This window comes from Henckelia pumila, chromosome 1, assembly GCF_033568475.1.
Source record: "Henckelia pumila isolate YLH828 chromosome 1, ASM3356847v2, whole genome shotgun sequence".
Lineage (NCBI taxonomy): Eukaryota > Viridiplantae > Streptophyta > Magnoliopsida > Lamiales > Gesneriaceae > Henckelia > Henckelia pumila.
Window position 1 is genome coordinate 89781305 of NC_133120.1, and position 20630 is coordinate 89801934.

General features: G+C 37.5%; 2 protein-coding genes across 6 annotated transcripts; one reads left to right on the plus strand and one right to left on the minus strand.

Moving 5' to 3' along the window:
* The first annotated feature begins 6118 nt into the window (after positions 1-6118).
* Positions 6119-14267, plus strand: LOC140878915 (DNA (cytosine-5)-methyltransferase 1B-like). 5 transcript variants are annotated; one of them, XM_073282558.1, is made up of 14 exons: positions 6119-6425; positions 7054-7158; positions 7738-9172; positions 9621-10902; positions 11050-11121; positions 11312-11476; positions 11590-11788; positions 11891-12002; positions 12107-12254; positions 12364-12561; positions 12651-12929; positions 13062-13223; positions 13314-13532; positions 13843-14267. In XM_073282558.1, exons 2-14 carry the CDS (start codon positions 7056-7058, stop codon positions 13975-13977), a joined length of 4509 nt encoding a protein of 1502 aa, XP_073138659.1. In that variant the 5' UTR covers positions 6119-6425; positions 7054-7055; the 3' UTR covers positions 13978-14267. The 5 variants fall into 5 exon arrangements, with proteins under 5 accessions (XP_073138659.1, XP_073138641.1, XP_073138652.1 ...); XM_073282540.1 differs by having other exon boundaries at positions 9621-11121; XM_073282551.1 differs by having other exon boundaries at positions 7741-9172; positions 9621-11121.
* A 421-nt stretch (positions 14268-14688) lies between these two features.
* On the minus strand, positions 14689-20348 carry LOC140877922 (pre-rRNA-processing protein esf1). The gene is made up of 8 exons (XM_073281526.1): positions 20030-20348; positions 19436-19928; positions 19242-19316; positions 18562-18782; positions 18024-18186; positions 17637-17765; positions 15428-16137; positions 14689-15271 (listed from the first exon to the last, which is right to left on the minus strand). Exons 2-8 carry the CDS (start codon positions 19919-19921, stop codon positions 14986-14988), a joined length of 2070 nt encoding a protein of 689 aa, XP_073137627.1. The 5' UTR covers positions 19922-19928; positions 20030-20348; the 3' UTR covers positions 14689-14985.
* Positions 20349-20630: the final 282 nt, after the last annotated feature.

Genomic DNA, 20630 nt, shown 5'->3' on the forward strand with positions numbered 1-20630 from the left:
CATAATACATTGCAGCATCAGCTGCTGCTAAAGAGGCGGTTTGGATTAGGAAATTCATCCAAGAGTTGGGTGTAATTCCTGAAGCTGTTGGTCCAGTCGCGGTGTACTGTGACAACACGGGTGCCGTTGCTCAGGCAAAGAAACCAAGGTCTCATCAGAAGTCCAAACACGTACTGAGGAAATACCACATCATCCGGGAGATCGTGGAAAGAGGAGACATCAGTGTCGAGAGAGTGGCCTCTACAGACAATATCGCTGATCCGCTTACTAAGCCCTTGCCAGGACCATTTTTTGACAAACATCGCGAAGCAATGAGATTACGTAGTATGACTAGTTGGCTTTAGGGCAAGTGAGAGATTGAAAGAGTGGGTGCCCGGTGAGCCAACTTGTGGCTAAGGGCTTTTATGACTCTATGTATAAACAATCTTTTGTTTAATATAATTTACACTTTTATAATGGCATTTACTTTATCTTTTATCATATTATTATGTTGTGACATACTATAAGATGTTTAGATGAAGACCTTGAATATACTATAGTGTATGTAAGATGTGGTAGCACATGGGGATGACTATCATGAAACACATCTTATAGTCACTGTATATTCTAAATAGTTCCTAGTCGATTGAGCCATCCACAAATAAGGATAAAGATCGCTCGAGATTGAGACTAGCATTTGCGATGCCGAGTACCATGTTTCATTGGTATGAAACATAGAAATGTTCGAAGAATGCAAATGGATATTCATATGATGAATGATCGAACTACCCTATTCGGACTTTTCAAGTGGTTATCACTTATCGAGTGGATATAGTCCGCGGTTTTGGTTGTACACCATTAGTCCTTATTACTTGAAACATCATTGAGACTCTATATGCTAGTACTGTGCTTTGACTCGTTTACCGACTCTATTAGGGTCATCAGGTGTCGGGATTGGGTACAGTTACGACACATATAGGAGTCGATGCTTTGTTGTCAAGGATTCACCGCACACTTGCGAGTGTGGATATCCTATGCAATCTGATGAGATATTAATGTGAAGAATCTCTGGCCAGAGTACATGATGTGTTTTAGGTTACTTGGTTTCCTAGTAGCACATGCGATGTCACTATTTGATCTTCAAGATGCATTGCATAGTTATCGAATCTCGAACGACTCTCGATTTACCAATGGTTGTTGATCCGATCGGGATATATGGATGAAGGGACCATACTGTACGCTAACCAAAATCTATTGGTTCTTGTAGGCACTATCAGTGATACCTAGGGAATCATGGGGCGATGTTGCTAGGCGCTCTTACCATGATTCGTTGGGTAAGTCAGAAATTGTTGTTCCGAGTCACAAGAAGTTGTGAGCCCACGGCTAGCTGTATCCCTGAACCATTGAGGGTCACACAAGTAATGAATTTTTAATCCCCGTTGAGATAATTAAATTTAAAGAGTTAAATTTAGTGAATAAAGAAGTGGGACTTCTTATTTAAGAGTAGAGGGAGTATGATTTCCTAAAATGACATAGTGATGGACATTTTTGGAAATCACTGAATTCGGATTCAAAAAATTTATCTTGACTTTAAAAGATGCAGAAATGGTTTTTGTACACATTGGTGAAATTGGTTTATCAATCTGAGTCACGATGAATTTTATATTAATTTCTGAACATGCGGGCTTTGCTTGTCAGGCTTGAACTTATGACTAATGGGCCCTAAGCTGTTAGCAGCCCACATTATAAATAAGTTATTGCAGTGCAGAAATTAGACAACACAAGGCAAAAATTTCGAAAAACCCTAGAGAGTTTCTCTCTAGTTTCGGCCGCCCCTTCCCTCTATCTTTGAGATTTTTCAGTCTGCAAATTTCGAATTTGCAGTCTGAATTAGCAGATCAAATCTGTTATTTCTCTTCGTAGAAACTTCTGATAGACTTTCTAGTGCAGTCTATCAGAGGGATTAAACTTTTGTTCGTGGACCTGATTGAAGAATTGTTCGTTCATCAGTTCCTGGGATATACAACAAGAGCAATTTAATCTGTTGGTGTCCATAATCTCGCTTCGAGATTTTAAGGTAAAATTTACATTGTTTAAATTTTATGTTATCAATTTTAATCGTAGGAATTTGATACCCATATGGAATCGTTCCATATAAAATTTTAAAACTTCCGCTGCACCGGATATCACTTTCTTTTTCGATCCGGAGAACGACCGTGTTCCAACATCACCATCCATCACCCTAGTGCATGCAAGCAGCACTCCACTCCGGCCGACGCGCCATACCGGCCCCACCTCATCTCATACCTACACCAGCTCTCCGCAGAAGCAGCACCATCACCCACCTCCTGCAACAACCCACCATCACATCCCTCTCATTGATGCAATCGCAACACCTTCTCCGCACTACCTCCGCCACCGACTAAAGAGCGACGCCCGCTCAGCTTAGCAACACGCCGTTGCTCATGCCCACACCAACAACCCCATCGCCATCATGCCTCCACCAGCCACCATCCCAATTTCCACATGGCCCAAGCCGATGCACAAGAACACCATTCCCAATCGCGAGCCGTCACTATCCCCACCACTTCATGAGCTTAACCCCACGAGCCATCGCCATCGTCATCGTCACACTAGCATCGCCATCACGCACCAATCACCACCCATGGCCCCAGTCGATTATAACCGATTAGACGTGAGGAGCTAATACATTTCAGGTGGATGTGCTCACGCGAAGATATCATTTGTGTTTCTTGGTGGTCTCTCCACTATTATTGTTGTTACTCATCTCTGCTTCTCCTCTTTTCTCTGTTTTTCTTTATATATTTTTTTGTTCGAGATTTCGAAGGAGGCAGAGGCATGGCCCCCGCCATGCCTCTGCCTCCTTCGAAATCTCGAACAAAAAAATATATAAAGAAAAACAGAGAAAAGAGGAGAAGCAGAGATGAGTAACAACAATAATAGTGGAGAGACCACCAAGAAACACAAATGATATCTTCGCGTGAGCACATCCACCTGAAATGTATTAGCTCCTCACGTCTAATCGGTTATAATCGACGCCATGGAAGAAGGAAAAACAAAAAAAAAATGGAGCAAATCACGAAACAAAGAATAAAAAAAACAGGGAAGAAGAAAAGTGCCGAAGAAAAATAGTGGAGAAACCACCAAGAAATGCAAATATGAGCTTCGCGCAAACACATCCACCTGAAATCGATTGGCAACTCACCTTTGATAGGTTGTAATCGACGTCGTGGAAAAAGAAAAAAGAGAAAAGAAGGAGACAAAGAAACACAAATTTGTATCAAGCAGAATGGATATAAAATATAAAGAATGCGTAAACGGAGGAAGAAAGCAAGAATGCTACCTGCCATTTTGGGGAAGAACAATATAATAAAGAATTGAGGTACACTATCTTTTTATAGTGGCCACGTGAAACCCTAAAAGTAAGGTGTTTTATGGTGTAAGTGAGTGTAAAGTGAAAATATTGCACTCTCAATAAAAAATTTAAAAAAAAAAAAAGAGGGAGAGAGTAAATAATAGTAATAACGTACTCTCGACCATCTTCAATAAAATTGTAGCTACTCAAGAGTAGGGGGCCTATGATGGGTATAAGTATATTTTTTAATATACTTTTTATATATAAATTAATAGAGTGGGTCGATTTGCGAGAATAATATTTTTAAAGGACTAATTCTTAATTTTGTAGTCCTGGGTGATTAAATTGCATTTTTTGAGCCTAGGAGGGTTAGTGTGCAATTTAGCTCAATTTTGCCTATAAATAGGAGTGAATCTCTTCATTTCAAAGTAAGTGACTCTTTAGCTTAAAAAAGCTCTCTGCTCTCCTGTTTTGTGTGGAGGTGATCGCTGACTTGAGCGTCGGAGGGTTTTTGCCGGGTGACCACCCGAAGCCTCTAACGTGTGTTCGTGAATCAGGTGACAGCCCAAAAGGAAGACGTGCAACTTCTTCAGGTAACCGAAGGAGTAAGAGATCAGGAGATCGTTCTCATCTGTAGGTGACCGAAGAAGCAGAAAACCAAAAGGACATACGACTTCCTATTTTATTTGCTGAATAGGGACATAGTTATTTCGCTCGCATCACATATATAATGGACAACACATATATAGCGGTGAATAAAATTCATGTCGATTTGAATAATATTTTGCAGCACTCTCTACCATAATTAATACTCGAACTTTGGGTGGTTTGAAAAATTCCATGTGAAGTTCCACTAGTATGTGGATTGTATTTCCGAGCAAAATATTGGATATTTGTAACATTCGATCCCTGCTTTGTATCAATCGAGAACCAAGTATTTACCTTTGGAGTCAAAAGCGCAAAATCTCGAATAATCTTGTTATATAGATTTCATAATTAGCGATATATATGACGATAGAATGTAGATTGTACAGTTTGTTCCATCTTCCATATAATATATTTCATATACTGACACACACACACACATCACAATAGAAAATGATCAGAGCGAGTCATTCATTATCGTCGAAAAAATGAGTTAATTTCGAACTCCCGACAACAATTTGTATTTTTTTACGAAAACTGTGGGTCTATATATTTATACATCGATATTTTTTTTGAGAAAATATATGTCGATATTATTTATATTTCATTTTACATTTTATTATATATATTAGCGGATCGTGACACACACGACACACGTGTTCCGTGAAAAATGAAATATGTTTTTTTTTTTAAAAAAATGTGATTTTTTTAAATTGGAAAGCGAAGAGAAAAATGAAATGCAAAGAAAAAATGTTATCATAATGTAGTAAAACCATGTAGCTGAATTGATAAGATATCCATGGTTTAAATAAATCTAAAGAATATTATGACTCAATACAGTTAGCATAGAATGCTATTACCTTATTATATAGCAGAAGATCAACTTATTTATGAAATTGATTGATAAAAGTATTATTCTAAACAAATGAATTCATAGAATAATTTGCCAATGACATCAATTATGTACAAATGGAATGGTTTTATTGCATCATAACGTCGGATACTACAAATTTAATAGGACATTACAAATTTAGAAAAACGGTATCCATGTAAAATGGTTTTATTGCATTAATCAATTTCGTGAAAATACATTTAATTGCAAAAACAAGGTTATTTTCTGAAGTTTTTAAAAGTTATGCAAGATATGAGAAGATCGACAAACGTAATATTTTTTAAATAATAATAATAATTAATAATTAATATCCAAAACACGGCCAATACATATATATTTTTAAAAATTTATTGTTTTTGACAAGATATTTTTAAAAATTTATATTATAATAGGATCGAGGAACAATTCATCTTGAATAGTGATGAATACCGTAAAAAGTTTTAAATTTTTACAATATTTTATTTTATTATTAAAAAACCCCCTTAAAGTAAATACCTTATCTTTTACTTTTTTCCGACTAAAGTAAATTAAAAGGTGTCAATTCCGGTGATTTGGATGCGTTTGAGTCGGGTTGACGAAAATAGTGTTTTTAAATTTATCAACTGAGTGGGACTCGAACCCAACCCGGTCCCGAACCCGAACCCGATTAATCCGACTAATTCGAACAAACTCGATTTTATTTATTTTATTTTTTAAACAAAACAATAATTAAATAAATATTAAAAAACATAATAATAATATTTAATTTAAACACATAATAACAAAATCTAACCTTACATATTAATTTAAATTCGAAAGTCCTGTTTCAGAAAACTTTAGTATAATTACTACAAAAAATAAAAATTATTTTTGAAAATCAAAATTGTTCAAAATAAATATTAAATTACGAAAATCTATCATATCTATATACAATATATATATATTTTAAAGATACAACATATAAAAATATAACAAATATTTCTTAATTTTATGTGAAAAAATAAAAACTTTTGAATCATCTCGGATAAACTTGGACTAACCCAAAACGATTTAAATTTCTAAGTTAGTTTTCGGGTCAACTGGATAAAAAACCCAACCCGATATTTTGTCGGGTCGTCTGGTGTTGAGTTGGGTCCATTTTTTAAGCCATGTAAATATCTTTTAATTTTCTTCCACAAATTAATCTACGAACAATAAATTCAACGAAATCCCACTGACATAAGATGCCGCTCAGTTTTTGGCGCTCATCCAAGGCGCGTAAATTTCGCAGTTTCCTTTTTTTTTTTTTTTCAAAATCCTGACACAAAAGCAAAAGCCCTACAAATATAAATATCATATAAAATTTAAATTTTTTCTAACAGCGCTCGAACAGCTTTCTCCCTCTCCCACCCGTCGTCTCTTTGCCAATCTACGTTTTTCTTGGTTTTCTAAGAAAATTTTTAGTCCCCTATTTTTTGGTGAAAAATTGGTGCATTTTAGCCTCAGTTGTTTGTTAGAGGCCATTTTTTGTCGAGGAGTTGAATCAGTAGAACCAGCTGCAAGAGGAGGTCCGCGGTAATTGTTGATTTAGTTTTAATTCCGTTTTTTTTTTGTTCATTGATTTCAGCTTTTGATTTGAAAATATGTCTCTCTATTATGGAAACCCATGTATGAAATCCACGGAAAGTGTGTCTAAGATTCATGTTTTCTTTCTCCTTAGAGTGAGTTTTGAACGTGGAGATTTATGTGGTTTATTTAATGATTTACCATTGCTATTTGGTTTCAAATGCGTTTCGGATTTGTTACTCTTTCAGAGTTGCTTTAGCAAACTAATGCCGTATCATTCTGTCAATCACGACTCTTGAACATTTACCAAAGTTGAGGTTGCTGAATTAAGTATGGTTATGCAGTAAAGTTTGACGAACTTGACAAATTTTGTCAGATGTAACTTATATGTTTGGGCAGATTTCGAAATTTGCTATATTACGAGGCCCGATGGGATGAATCATGACAACCTTAAATTGTATGAACCAGTATAGAAGATTCAAATAGCCTCTAGGAGTTTGAACACGAACCAATTTGTTGTTGCATTGTTTTTTGAACTCTTCAAGTGAACTATCTGAACCCAACGTATCACATTCCTAGAATCCTAAGTGGCACCATGGGCTTTTGGTAAATGTGTTTAGTGTTTGTATTTGTGTAGCAATGGCCAAGCAAACTCGGAAAAGAAGGCATGAGAATCAGCCCGATGGTAGCCAACTAATTCAGTGCCCAAAAAGTCCACAATCTAGTAGAAAGCCGACTTCAAGTAAGCTCCCGACCTTACAATATTTAATTTTTAGGCAAAGTTGTTTATTTTAGCATGAATACTAGTAGAACTGCAGATGAATAGCTTCTAACTTTTTATTGCCTAAAATGTTATTTATATTTCCATATCACTTTCAAGCTTCACATCTATTCATTCAAACCAACCATTTGATGCTTGATTTCTCAGTTCTCATATATTTTCGTTGAATTTAGTTCTCAGGACTGTTTGAATCCAAACCACCGCCACCATGCCCCCCAAGGAAAAAAAGCAATATTAATTTTCTCTTTAGAGGAAATCTCGCTCCAATCTCATCATTACCAGACAAATAGCCCTGGAATCTTGCAAGAATACAATTGTAGCACTTTCAAGCTCCACATTTATTCCATTCAAACTAACCATTTAATGCTTTGAATCCGTAACATTACCTTATATTTGAAGTTCCACGTTTATTCTCCTTCAAATATCAAGGGACTGCTGATTTGACCTATCTATTTAGGTTTTATTGTTATTAATCAAATGCTTAAAGAGATTGTTAGTTCACAGACAACCCATTGAAATATTTGTTATTGACCTTGTTAGCAGCAATGGAGCAAAAGCAGAGAAAGAGGCTTTCACAAGCCAAAGAGGATTCCACATTTTTGCGTAAAATGCCAAAGCGATCTACTGCTTGTTCAGATTTCAAGGAGAAATTGCTCAACATAACTGAAAAAGACTCCATAATCGAAACAAAAAAAGATGTTCATGTGGAAGATGAGTTGTTGGCTGTTCGTCTGACTGCTGGACAAGAAAATGGCCGGCCATGTAGGCGGCTCACGGATTTCATCTTTCATAATTCGGATGGGATACCCCAACCGTTTGAAATGTTAGAAGTTGATGATATTTTTATCTCTGGTCTCATCTTGCCGCTTGAGGAAGGTGTCGACAAAGAAAAAGCAAAGGGAATAAGATGTGATGGCTTTGGCCGCATTGAAGAATGGTCCATATCTGGCTATGAGGATGGGTCGCCAGTAATATGGGTCACCACAGAGATAGCTGATTATGATTGTCTTAAACCTTCTGGAAGCTTCAAGAAGTTCTATGACCATTTCTATGCCAAGGCTGTTGCTTGTGTTGAGGTTTACAAGAAATTGTCAAAATCTTCTGGAGGGGGTCACAATGTAAGCCTTGATGAATTGCTTGCTGGGGTTGTGCGTGCAATGAGTGGGATGAAATGCTTCCGAGGTGGTCTATCTGTAAGGGATTTCATTGTATCTCAAGGAGACTTCATCTACAACCAACTCATAGGTTTAGATCAGTCATCAAAAAGAACTGATCACCTATTTGTTGAGCTCCATGTCCTTTCTGCCTTAAAGGATGAATGTAGCAAGTTAGTAGATCTTGTCCAAGCTCAGCCTGGCTCATTGCCTGGGAGTCTTAGAATTGGTCCAAAACATGGAGATGGGAACAACAAAAGCTTATCTGCTATATCTTGTCCAGAGGAAGAAACTGAAGATTCAAAAATGGCAAGATTGTACCAGGATCAAGAAGTTTGGTGCTCAATGAAGCAGAAGAAAAGCCAGGGTTCTGCCTCCTTATCTAGTCAATACTACATTAAGATCAATGAGGATGAAATTGCCCATGACTATCCTTTACCTGCGTATTATAAGGCATGTAGTGAAGAAACAGATGAGTACATAATTTTTGATAGCGGTGCTGGTGTATATGATATAGACGACTTGCCGAAAAATAGGCTCCACAACTGGGCTTTGTACAATTCAGATGCTAGGTTGGTTCCGTTGGAGCTCCTACCAATGAAACCATGCTCTGAAATGGACGTGGCCATATTTGGCTCAGGATTAATGACCGTTGATGATGGATCTGGTTATAATTTGGATGGTGAATGCGCTCATTCTTCTAGTGGTTCTGGGGATTCTGAGATAGAAGGGATCCCAGTTTTCTTGAGCGAGATTAAGGACTGGGTGATTGAGTTTGGATCTGCAGTGGTTTCTATTTTCATAAGGACTGATATGTCTTGGTACAATCTCTCTCCCGCACCCCTCCCACAACCATCCATTTACTCTTGTGAATGAACCAAAATGAGTGCAAAAACACTATCATGCATCTGTTTTGTAATATTTTAACTGAAACACCAAGCTCTTTTGTCTTCATTGACTTTTATTGCTCTGAAAATTTTCAATATAGTGCTAGATATCTCTTATGGTTGATATGACTTGAAATGATTGTTCAAGGTGTTAGTATCATAAATAAATTAACAAAACCCATTAGTGCTGTGGATGCATTTTAGAGAAAGCATCGGCCATACAGTTGTTTCTTTACTTGGCAACTTTTAAGATCACGCTAAGTTGCTCTAGAACTGTTCTAATTTCCTGTTGACCACCAACAAATGTGTATTTTCCTAGTTTCATTCAAATTTGAAACTTGCGAAGCTTCTTCACTCATTACTGTTATCTTCAACTCTTCAGGTATAGACTTGGAAAACCCTCGAAACAATACGCTGCTTGGTACGAGCGGGTTTTGAAAACAGTAAGGGTTGCAATTAGCATCCTTGCAATGCTAAAGGATGAGATCAGGCTGGCAAGGCTTCCTTTTAATGATGTTATAAAGAGAGTTTCAGATTTCAGCAAAAAAAATCCTGCCTTCATATCATCTAACAAAGAAGTGGTGGAAAGATATGTAGTTGTGCATGGTCAGATTATTCTGCAACACTTTTTAGAATTTCCTGACAGGGATATAAAGAAGTGCACATTTGTTATTGGCCTCATCAAGAAGATGGAAGAGAGACACCATCAGAAATGGCTAGTCAGCAAGAAGAAGGTCGTGTTGAGGAATGGACAAAACTTAAATCCCAGATCTGCAATTGAGCCTGTCGTGTCCAAGAGAAAGCCCATGCAAGCAACAACAACCAGGCTAATCAATAGACTCTGGGGTGGCTACTATTCAAATCACTTACCTGAGGAATCAAATGAAGGAATCCACGATGAAGTAAAAGAGGATGATGAGATTGAAGAACAGGAGGAAAATGAAGAGGATGATGCTCTAGAGGAGAAAAGGGCAGTTGTAGACAAAAGTCAGACACCTGATTCAGCACAACGGCGAACCAAGTCTTGTTCAGTTAGCAAAGTAGGAAAGTGGGATGGGAAATCGGTGGGCAAATTACCTACCAGTGAGGCTTTATATGAAAGGGCCACAATCCATGGATATGAAATTGCAGTTGGCGGGACTGTCCAACTTGATGAAGTAGGCAATGATCCCACCATCTGTTTTGTTGAGTACATGTTTGAAAAAATTGATGGGAATAAAATGTTTCATGGGAGGTTTATGCAACAAGGCTGTGAAACTGTGCTTGGAAATGCAGCAAATGAAAGGGAACTATTTTTGACAGATGATTGTATGGACTTTCATCTAGAAGAAGTCAAACAGAGTGTACATGTGAACATAGGATCAATGCCATGGGGTTATCATCATAGAAAAGCAAATGCCAACACTGAAAAAATGAATAGGGCTCAAGCAGAAGAAAGGAAGAAGATGGGGCTGCCAACTGAATATTATTGCAGAAGTTTGTATTCGCCCAAGTGTGGTGCCTTCTTTGCTCTTCCCTATGAATCAATGGGGCTGGGGACTGGCTCTTGCCAATCATGCAAATCAAAGGAAGCTGACATTGATAAAGGGAAGTTTATCCTGCATGATTCTATGAATGGCTTTGTGTTCCGAGGAAATAAATACTCAATTCTTGATTATGTCTATGTAAGTCCTAGTTATTTTTCAGCAGAAAGGGAAGGTGAGAGTTTTAAGAGTGGAAGAAATGTTGGTTTAAAGGCCCATGTTATTTGCCAGCTTCTTGAAATTTGCAATTTTAAGAAGTCTGAGAGACATGATGCAAAATCAATTCAGGTCAAAGTTAGAAGGTTTTTCAGACCAGAGGACATATCAGTGGAGAAGGCTTACTCTTCAGATATTAGAGAGGTAATAGCTTTTGGACCATATTAAAAACCAGCATATTATATGCTAAAATCATTCTTAATTGATTAAATACTTTTATACTTATTGTAATTAGACTGGAACTGAGATTCATCAATGATGTGTAAATTATCTTCATTGAATTTCGTATCTTATAATGGTTTTTGAAATCGCTTTTTACTGGATGGTTTCTCAGCTCTACTACAGTGAGGAAATGCATACTGTACCAGTTGATGCGATTGAAGGCAAATGTGAGATCAGGAAAAAGAAAGACCTTCAACCTCAAGATGTCTCTTGTACCTTTGACCATGCTTTCTTCTGTGAATATCTGTACGATCCCACCAAAGGATCCATCAAGCAAGTAATATTTTGCTCCTTTTCCAGTTACATTTCTTCAAAATTATTGGATGCAATAAAGTTAAACTGAGTGTGCAACCTCCTTATCAACACTTTTCCAATCCTGTTCACGTGCAGTTGCCGTCTCATATTAAAATAAGATATTCATCTGGGAAGCAGAGTAATGATGCTACATACAGAAAGAAAGGAAAATTCAAGGAAGGAGAGGATGACTTAGAAGTTGGTAGACTAAAAGAAGGATCTCAGGGGAACCACTTGACTTCATTGGATATATTTGCTGGCTGTGGTGGCTTGTCTGAGGGATTGCAGCAATCAGGCACCGCTTTCACTTGCTTTCATTTTTGTGATTGTTTTCAAGTTTATGGTTACTTGCATGTAGAAGCTTGTCATTTGGGTTCTGACGCATCCGAACTTTCAGGTGTCTCTGTTACTAAATGGGCTATTGAGTACGATGAAGCTGCTGGAGATGCATTTAAACTCAATCACCCTGAGGCTTCAGTGTTTGTTAACAATTGTAATGTGATCTTGAGGTAATTTTTTAGAAGATATAATATCCTCTCTCACACATACGTGCCTATTAGATGTATGGGCACGCATCTATCTCAAACATTTTACGGAAATCATTTATATGCAGGGCTGTGATGCAGAAATGCGGTGATGCAGATGACTGCTTTTCGACCCCCGAGGCTACTGAATTGGCTGCAGCATTGAGCCAGGAGGATCTTGATAATCTCCCACTGCCAGGGCAAGTTGATTTTATAAATGGAGGACCTCCTTGCCAGGTTGGTTAAACTATCTACTCTTATCATTGTTGTTTAAACAATCCGCTCTCAGAATTTCCAAACTAAATGAATTAACCACGTCTCTAAAAGTGGACAATTATTCCTGTAGGGTTTTTCCGGAATGAATAGATTCAATCAGAGTACCTGGAGTAAAGTTCAATGTGAAATGATTTTAGCCTTTTTATCTTTTGCTGACTACTATCGACCAAAGTTTTTCCTTTTGGAGAATGTACGGAATTTTGTGACTTTCAACCAAGGACAGACATTCCGCTTAACTTTAGCTTCCCTTCTTGAGATGGGATATCAGGTACATGCTGTTGCTTATATTGCGAGAATAAGGTTCTTGATTTATTATATCTGCTGAAGTATTTATGTGTATTTGTTGATTATGGCTAGGTGAGATTTGGTATCCTCGAAGCTGGTGCATTTGGAGTACCTCAGTCGAGGAAGAGAGCCTTCATATGGGCGGCCTCTCCCGAAGAGATTCTTCCTGAGTGGCCAGAGCCAATCCATGTCTTTGCGGCACCAGAATTGAAGATCTCACTGTCAGGAAATTTGTATTACGCTGCTGTTAGGAGTACTGCAAGAGGAGCTCCACTTCGTCCTCTTACTGTCAGAGATACAATTGGAGATCTCCCGCCAGTGAAAAATGGTGCATCTAACGCAAACATGGAGGTACTAACTACTAATGATGGGAAAAAGCTGTATGATGTAATAGTATTGGTCAGATATTCTATAGATCATACTTCGTATATAACAACTTGAGCTCAATTACCTAATTACATTTCCTTGCCCCTTAAAATGCAGTTTCAAAGTGAGCCTATATCATGGTTCCAGAAGAAAATTCGTGGAAACATGGAGTTGTTAAATGATCACATTGCAAAAGAGATGAATGAGCTTAACCTAATTAGGTGTCAGAGGATTCCCACGTGTCCTGGTGCAGATTGGCGTGATCTTCCAGATGAAAAGGTATCATCTAGCCAATTGGGATTTTTAATCTCTTACCGTCTGTTCAAGTATTTTATTTTGTAGTCTTACTTGTCTTCCATTGCCCTACAGGTCAAATTATCAACTGGGCAAGTTGTTGATTTGATACCTTGGTGCTTACCAAATACTGCCAAGAGACACAATCAGTGGAAGGGTCTATTTGGAAGGTTGGATTGGGAGGGAAACTTTCCAACTTCCATCACAGACCCTCAGCCAATGGGTAAAGTGGGAATGTGTTTTCATCCTGAGCAAGACAGGATTGTCACTGTTCGTGAATGCTCGCGTTCTCAGGTAAGTGGCCTTTACTACTTTATTTCATGTGGAGTCATCGTGAATGCTTGCGTACTCAGATAGATCAGCATTATTCGGATATTATACGATGGCTAATCTGTTGATTGTCTTATACCTGTGGAGACCTAAGACTTGAGGGCTTAAATCAGCAAATGGATCTAATTGTATCATATGCATATTTCCATATGCTAGTTATTTCTTGCTCCTTTAAAAGTCAAAACATTTCCTGGTAGTACATGTGAGTTTTTGCTCTCTAGATACAGATTATATATATTGTTTCATAAAACCAGATTTGAACATGTTTGTGCAGGGTTTTCCGGACAAGTATAAATTTTCTGGCACTGTTCTTCACAAGCACAGGCAGATAGGAAATGCTGTTCCACCTCCTCTAGCATATGCACTTGGAAGAAAACTGAAGGTAGCCGTTGAGAGCAAGTCTTTGTAGCCAGACATATCCAGTGTGAATGAGGATGGAGGCAGTTTTTCCGACTGCCAAAGAATCAGAGAAAAGTTATTGAGTTTTCATCGATTCTGTATTCATGCTGATGTTAACTGATCAACAAGATAGAAGAAATTGCGATGGTCAATTTCGTTGTCTCTGAGTTTGACTATTATTTTGGGATCATAGTTTGGTTGGTTGGTTTGCATTACTTGAGAGGATGTTTACCATTGTGCAACGGTCAGTTTTGACAGCTGTATAGTTAGTACAATGAATTATTGCATTTGTAATTGAGAAACTCAATCAGTATGTATTTTAAATTTATTCTTGATAGAGCTCAAGTATCAAATGCGTTAAATTTCATTATTCGTTTACTTGGAAGATTTTCCGTACTTCATATGAATTGCCACAACTTTTCATATAAGAATAATATTAATTTGATTAATTTTCTGATCTGTATACAGTATATCATAGTTTGGTTGGTTGGTTGGTTTGCATTGAAAAATAAGGTCGTTCGGCTTTGTTTTTTTAAAAAACTTATCTTAATTTTAACGGCAAGATGTTATTTCTATTTAATCCTTAAAAATTAATTTTCCATCAGTCCATATATTTTTGCATTTATTGATTCAAATAATAGCATCTCAAAAAAAAAAAACTCCATTATTTAATAATACTGCAATATTGTGTACGTTTTTGCAAGTTACAAATACATAATGATATTAAAAAATTAATCATCAAATAAAAATTTATACAATCTGATCATTGTAATTTTCTGGAAACAAAGCTAAATATTATTTCATTTCACAGTTTCAAAAGCTCAGTTTCTTAAAACTAACCTCGGGGATGAGTTTAAGTATATTTCCCGATTCCTGTGTAGGAAATGCTTTTCGAAGCAAGCTGTTGAAAAACTTGCGGACAAAGATGATGCACACAAAGTCTCGCCAAATTGACTTCAAACTCCAGGTTTCCAACAGGTAGAATATATTGCAGCATGAGTTGCGTTTGCAGATTTTCTTATTTCTCTATCTTTGCCTTGTGTCCTTGGGATTTGCGTTTCCCTGCAGGAACTTTACCTTGAGAAAAGGATGGCAGTTGTTTCAACTTCAGTTTGATCGACCTAACCATTGAAGATGACTCCCGCTTCTCATTTCCTCGAGGCAATCCATCAGTTTTTTTATTTGCATGTTCATGTCCGTGCACTTCTGATACTTGACCAAGAACTTCCGAGTGAACCGATGGGCCATTTTCTTGATCGCTGATCTTCAGTACTTGTGCAATCTGCCTAGAATAAGTCGCACTCCTGTAGCGCCAAAACCAGATATCATTTGAAAAGTAGACATTGAATGTCTTGAAATTTGATTTTAAAAAAACAAGGGAATCTCTTCCGAAAGATAAAATAAAAAATATTCAGTATCGTAGTGTGTTGTACTGCATAATCCGACAATAGGATATGTACCTTTTGAACTGAGGATCTGTTGGATCCAACGCAAAGTGGGGTGAGGTGAAAAAAGACGAAAAACGAGGATCATCAATGTCAGCAGTTGGAATTTTATTCTCATCTGGAATTTCCGTTCCTTTTTTCCACTTCTTTTTCTTAGGTTTCAAATTGTAGCCTTTTATATTTGCATCTCCACCATTATCATCAGCAAGTAACAATTCAAGCTCTGCTATGCTTGCTTCAGCTTCTTGGGCTGTTTCTTGAATGTGACTTGCACTCTTGAACCGTCGGACTTGGTTCCCTTTACTCACTGTGGCTGAAGGCTCATCAATGAAAAAGTCATCATGTTGTTCTGCAGGTTCTGAAATTTTCTGATCAGTATAACTGTCTTCCTCATCTGATGAATACTTGGACCTGTTTTTATTAGCCTTCTTTTTCTCTCTCCTCTTTCTGAGATGCTCATCCCAAACAGTTTCTGATTTCTTGTCTTTCTTTTCTAATATGCGTTTGCTAATATTTTCTAAGCTAGAATTAAAAGTGACCTCCATGTCTTGATCATCTCCCTCTTCATCATTATCATCTGAACCATCCTCAGACTGGATCAGTGAACGGTACATATCTTGTTTTTTGCGTTTTTTCATCAATTTGTCTTCTGTGTCATCAGCGTTATCATCATCAGTTTCGCTCTCATCAGATGCCAAAAACTCTTTCAACTCCAGCTCAACAAGCTGAAAACAAAATAAAACTCGTAACAAAGTAATTTTGTTTTAGGGGAATTTATGTCAGGCCAGAGACCAAAATCTTACAGATGGGAGCTGGGTGATTTAATCAGACTGATGGAAGTTTTGGGCAGGGTTAGGCTTTTGGAGGGAGGAGAGGATGTTAGGTATTGGAAGTGGGATGTTTCAGGAGAGTTTTCAGTGAAATCCTTCTTTGATTATTTTTTACCAAAACCTTTGTTTCCAAAATTTGATCTTTTTCAAACGATCTAGAAAACACCTATTCCGTCTAAGGTAAAGGTTTTCTCTTGGACTGCAGTGTTGGGTAGGCTACCGACTTGTGAATTGATTCAAAAGAGGTTTCCGAAATGTCTACAAAATCCTAATTGGTGTGTGCTATGCAAGCAAGGGGGAGAGAGTCAGGATCATCTGTTGATTCATTGTCCATACACAAGCTCCTTATGGTGGTTAGCGTTGAGGGATCTGGGATTGTCGTGGGTGACACCGAAGACCACGAAGGATTTGTTCGCAGTAGATTTGGGGTGCTCACTGGGAAAAGAGGGGAAAATTCTTTGGGCAGTCATAATACTTTGTGTTTGCTGGATCGTATGGCTGGAAAGAAACAGGAGGATCTTTGAAGACGAAGAGGTTTTGATTGGAGAGACTTGGGATAAGATTAAGTTGAGAGTAGCAGCTTGGTTACACATTTTAACAGAATTCCAACCGTTTTCAATTTTAGATTTGTATAGGGATTGGAGTTTGATCTTGAATTAGCTTAATCTTTGAACTAGTCTAGGGAATTTTGTCCGAGATCCACACAAGACTTATTTGCTATATAGATCTCGGACATCATTTGGGTGAGAAAGGGATAATCTTTTGGAGGGTGGTCGTTCATGTCGTCTGTTGGTCAGTGTGGCTGGCTGGAGAGAAATAGAAAAATTTTTGAAGAACTTGAAGAGTCGATCGACGAATGCTGGGAAAGGATCAAAATTAAAGTTTCTACATGGATAAGATCTCATGTACATTTTCAGAGTGCGTCCATCTCGGATTTATTACGAGACTGGGCATTTGCATTTTGTTGATAGGGATCATGAAAGATAGGATCACGAGAGCCTTCTCGGTGATGGCGGATCACTTGTCCGCATATTGTACATTGTTTTTATAGTTATGAATATAATATGTTTCTTATAAAAATAAAATAAAAATAAAAAAAAGTCTTGAGAATTTTGTGGACCACTGGTCCACCTTTGAATGTAACTCCTATAATGTTAATATTTGTGTTTCTTATAAAAAAAAATAACAATAATGACATGGTAGAATATATTCATGCTCTCCACACGTGAGATAATTACATATTAGGCCATTTCATTATAATGTTGATCGCATTAATAAGCTTTTCCATACAGACAGACAAAAGATGGCTTGTGGTTTGAACATTTTAATATATATATATATATATAAAGTTTTGATACCAAAAAAGGAACCCACGGAAATGAATTCATATGAACCTGATCAGTATTTAGTTTTCTTTTCAAGGTCTTCGAGCGCTGTGGTTCATCTTCATCCCAAGTAAGATGAACATCGCTTTGTTGCAATGCTCTAGTTTGAAAATCCAGACCTTCGTAGTCGGTTGGTGCCTAACAAAGGACAGAATCAGATTACAGAACAGTCAGATCAAGATTGAATTAGTGACAGGACACAGAAATTTACAAGTTTCCTTTCACAGCCATGGTTAAAATAGGTTTTTAGACTTGTAACATATTTCACATGATGCTAGAAAACAACTATTCCTTGGATGACCAACAAGCTTATCCGCTGATAAGGATAAAAGTTACAAGCAGATAGATTATACAGAGAAATTTTGTTCATGTACTGATCAAGAGTCGATATGTTACCTCCGTTGCAACATCACGTGGCTGATGTTCAAATTTCATAGAGTCTGGAATAAATCTTAAATCCAGTTTATTTCCAGATCTTTCAAACTCTACCCCATCACAGGTTTTGTAAAGGTAGTCTGCTGTAGCACTTGAATCAAATTTCACAACGGCAAAATAGTACCTAAAGCAAGAAGGTAACTATCTCATACTCTAGAACAGGAAAATAATCATTAACAAGGTTGCAGTCAATACAGTTTTTAGCATAAATATAATAAAAAGAGGAAGGTCAACCATTTCAGACCAAAACCCAAACGAATAATAACTATAATTTAAATTTCAAATTCATGTATAAGAGTAGAAATACATATTCTCAAATACCAAACATCGCCATGTTTTTATTCCATCGCAGCCAACTGCACGACAAATAAACAAAGCTTATTGTCTAAACCCGTGCATTATGTATGCATTGGATAGACAAGTATGAAGCAACCAGCAAAAGGTGGAGCCAATAATTATATATTATGTATAGAAACTCGAATTCAGTAATATACGTTACCTTAGCCTACTTAATTCATAAGCACGTAGCTTCTTTTTATCAATGCCATCATCATCCTCATTATCATGTTCCTCGTCGTCGTCGTCAAACAGTCCAATAGGACCACGGGTACCTTCCTCTTCCATTCGTTTGAGTCCAAATTCAGATGGATAGACAGTTACAGATACAATTTGACCCCCTTTAGGAAGAAATGATGTGAGCAAGACATACAAGTCAACTGCCTACAAAATTGGACATTAACTTAGTGAGAAACTAAAAGCACGGACACGACACTATCAAGATTGAGAGATGCATAAGCCAAGGGTCCACTACATAATTCGGTGCCACTTAGTAAATAGTGGTTAATCTTTGATAACAGATTAACAGCACATATCAAGGTAACATTTTAATTTAATTTAATTCATGGAAAAAGCATGGAAGCGTGCTTAGAAAGACGCTTAAGTTGAAGTTACTGTGACCCAAAGATTAGTGCACCAATTGCATACAATTTTGAAATAAGACTAAGCCCAAGTGACAAAAACATAACTTTCATCATTTCACAGACCCGTACTTTGGAAATAATAAATAAAGGTGGATCTTGTAAGCCCAGAACGGGGTAACACTTAAAAATATATTGAAGGTTCAAATACGGAAACAATCATGGACAGAATATGAAAACACAGAGATTTGGTAATGCATACCCTCACTTGACTCCAGTCCAGATTGACGACAGCTAGCCTGTGTGTTTCTTTTTCAATGTCTGGTACATTTTCTTCCTGTTGCACCACACAGATGAAAAAGGAAATGACAAAGTTGATACAGGATTTGAGATCCTTCTAAAACCCATCCGCGAATGAATCAATTCAAACAGAAAATAAATCAAAATGGTGCATACCGGTTGCATAAAAGTATCCTCCTCTTCATCATCAATAAATTCTTCGTCCGAATCTGTCGAACTAGTGGATGCTGACTCATCAAAGTTCTTCTCCTCATTGCTGTCATCAGATTTCTCATCGTCACTTTCATCCTCTCCCCCTCCTCGAATAGCAGACTTCTCATTCGCGTCTTCTTTTTTGAGAAGCTCGCTCCCTGAAGACTTCTCATTCTCGTCTTCTTCTTCTTCTTGAAGAAGCCGGTAGTAGTGTTTGAGTGACGATGAGTTTTTATCGTTGCCTTTGTTGGTAGGCTTACCTCGCTTATCAATACTGGCGCTGGAGGAGGTAAAGCCTCTATCATTGAAGACACGTTGGAAACGCGAATCAATGGCCACTTTCGCCCTCCTCCTTGGAGCCTCCATAAAGCGAGGGTCTGATTGCGCTGAGACAAATCGATCATCCATTATTACTTTATCGTTGTTTCCCTCGTTGCTGCTTTTCTTCATCGGCTTCCTTTTGAGAACAGAAGAAAAAAAAATCCATAATTTGCTACAATGAGAATATAAAACCTACAAAAACGACCAAACCCATCACATAACCCGAATGCCACGTACTTGAATTTGACGTCTGAGCTTCTGTAGGAGTCAATTAGGTGCAAAATACAGGATTGGCAGAGGAGACAGAGCACGGAAGAATGCGAAAGGAGGAGTTGGTGGGCAGAAAGAAGCGAAGCTGTCTACGAAGCAAAGCTTCTCCCCCTTTAGTCGTAATACTCGGCTCGTCGCTACTTTGATTCAAAAGGTAATCGACGGTTCCCGACTTTCTCCGCTTCCCGCCTCAGAAATTCCACTCCCGTCCTGTACAGATTTAGGGTTTAACGTAAGATTTCTAGATGTGTGAAGCCCCATTTGGGCCAATTTGATTGGGCTGCCTACGAACCGAGGTATTAGAATACCACCTACGTCTATACAATCTTGTAAAAGTTGATCTATACTATCTTACCAAACTTGAGAGCCTTTTAGAAACTTTTTTTCTTAATTTAATTTAATATGCAGGCATTATGTTTTTTTTTTTTTTTATCATTTTAGTATTTGACTTCATACATTCGTATTTGTTTTCATTTCATATTTTATTCAATGTTCTCCAATCTCACTCCACCTTTCCACTTATTAATCCACTATCCACCCACGTCTTCTTCCACATTTTTTTAAGGGA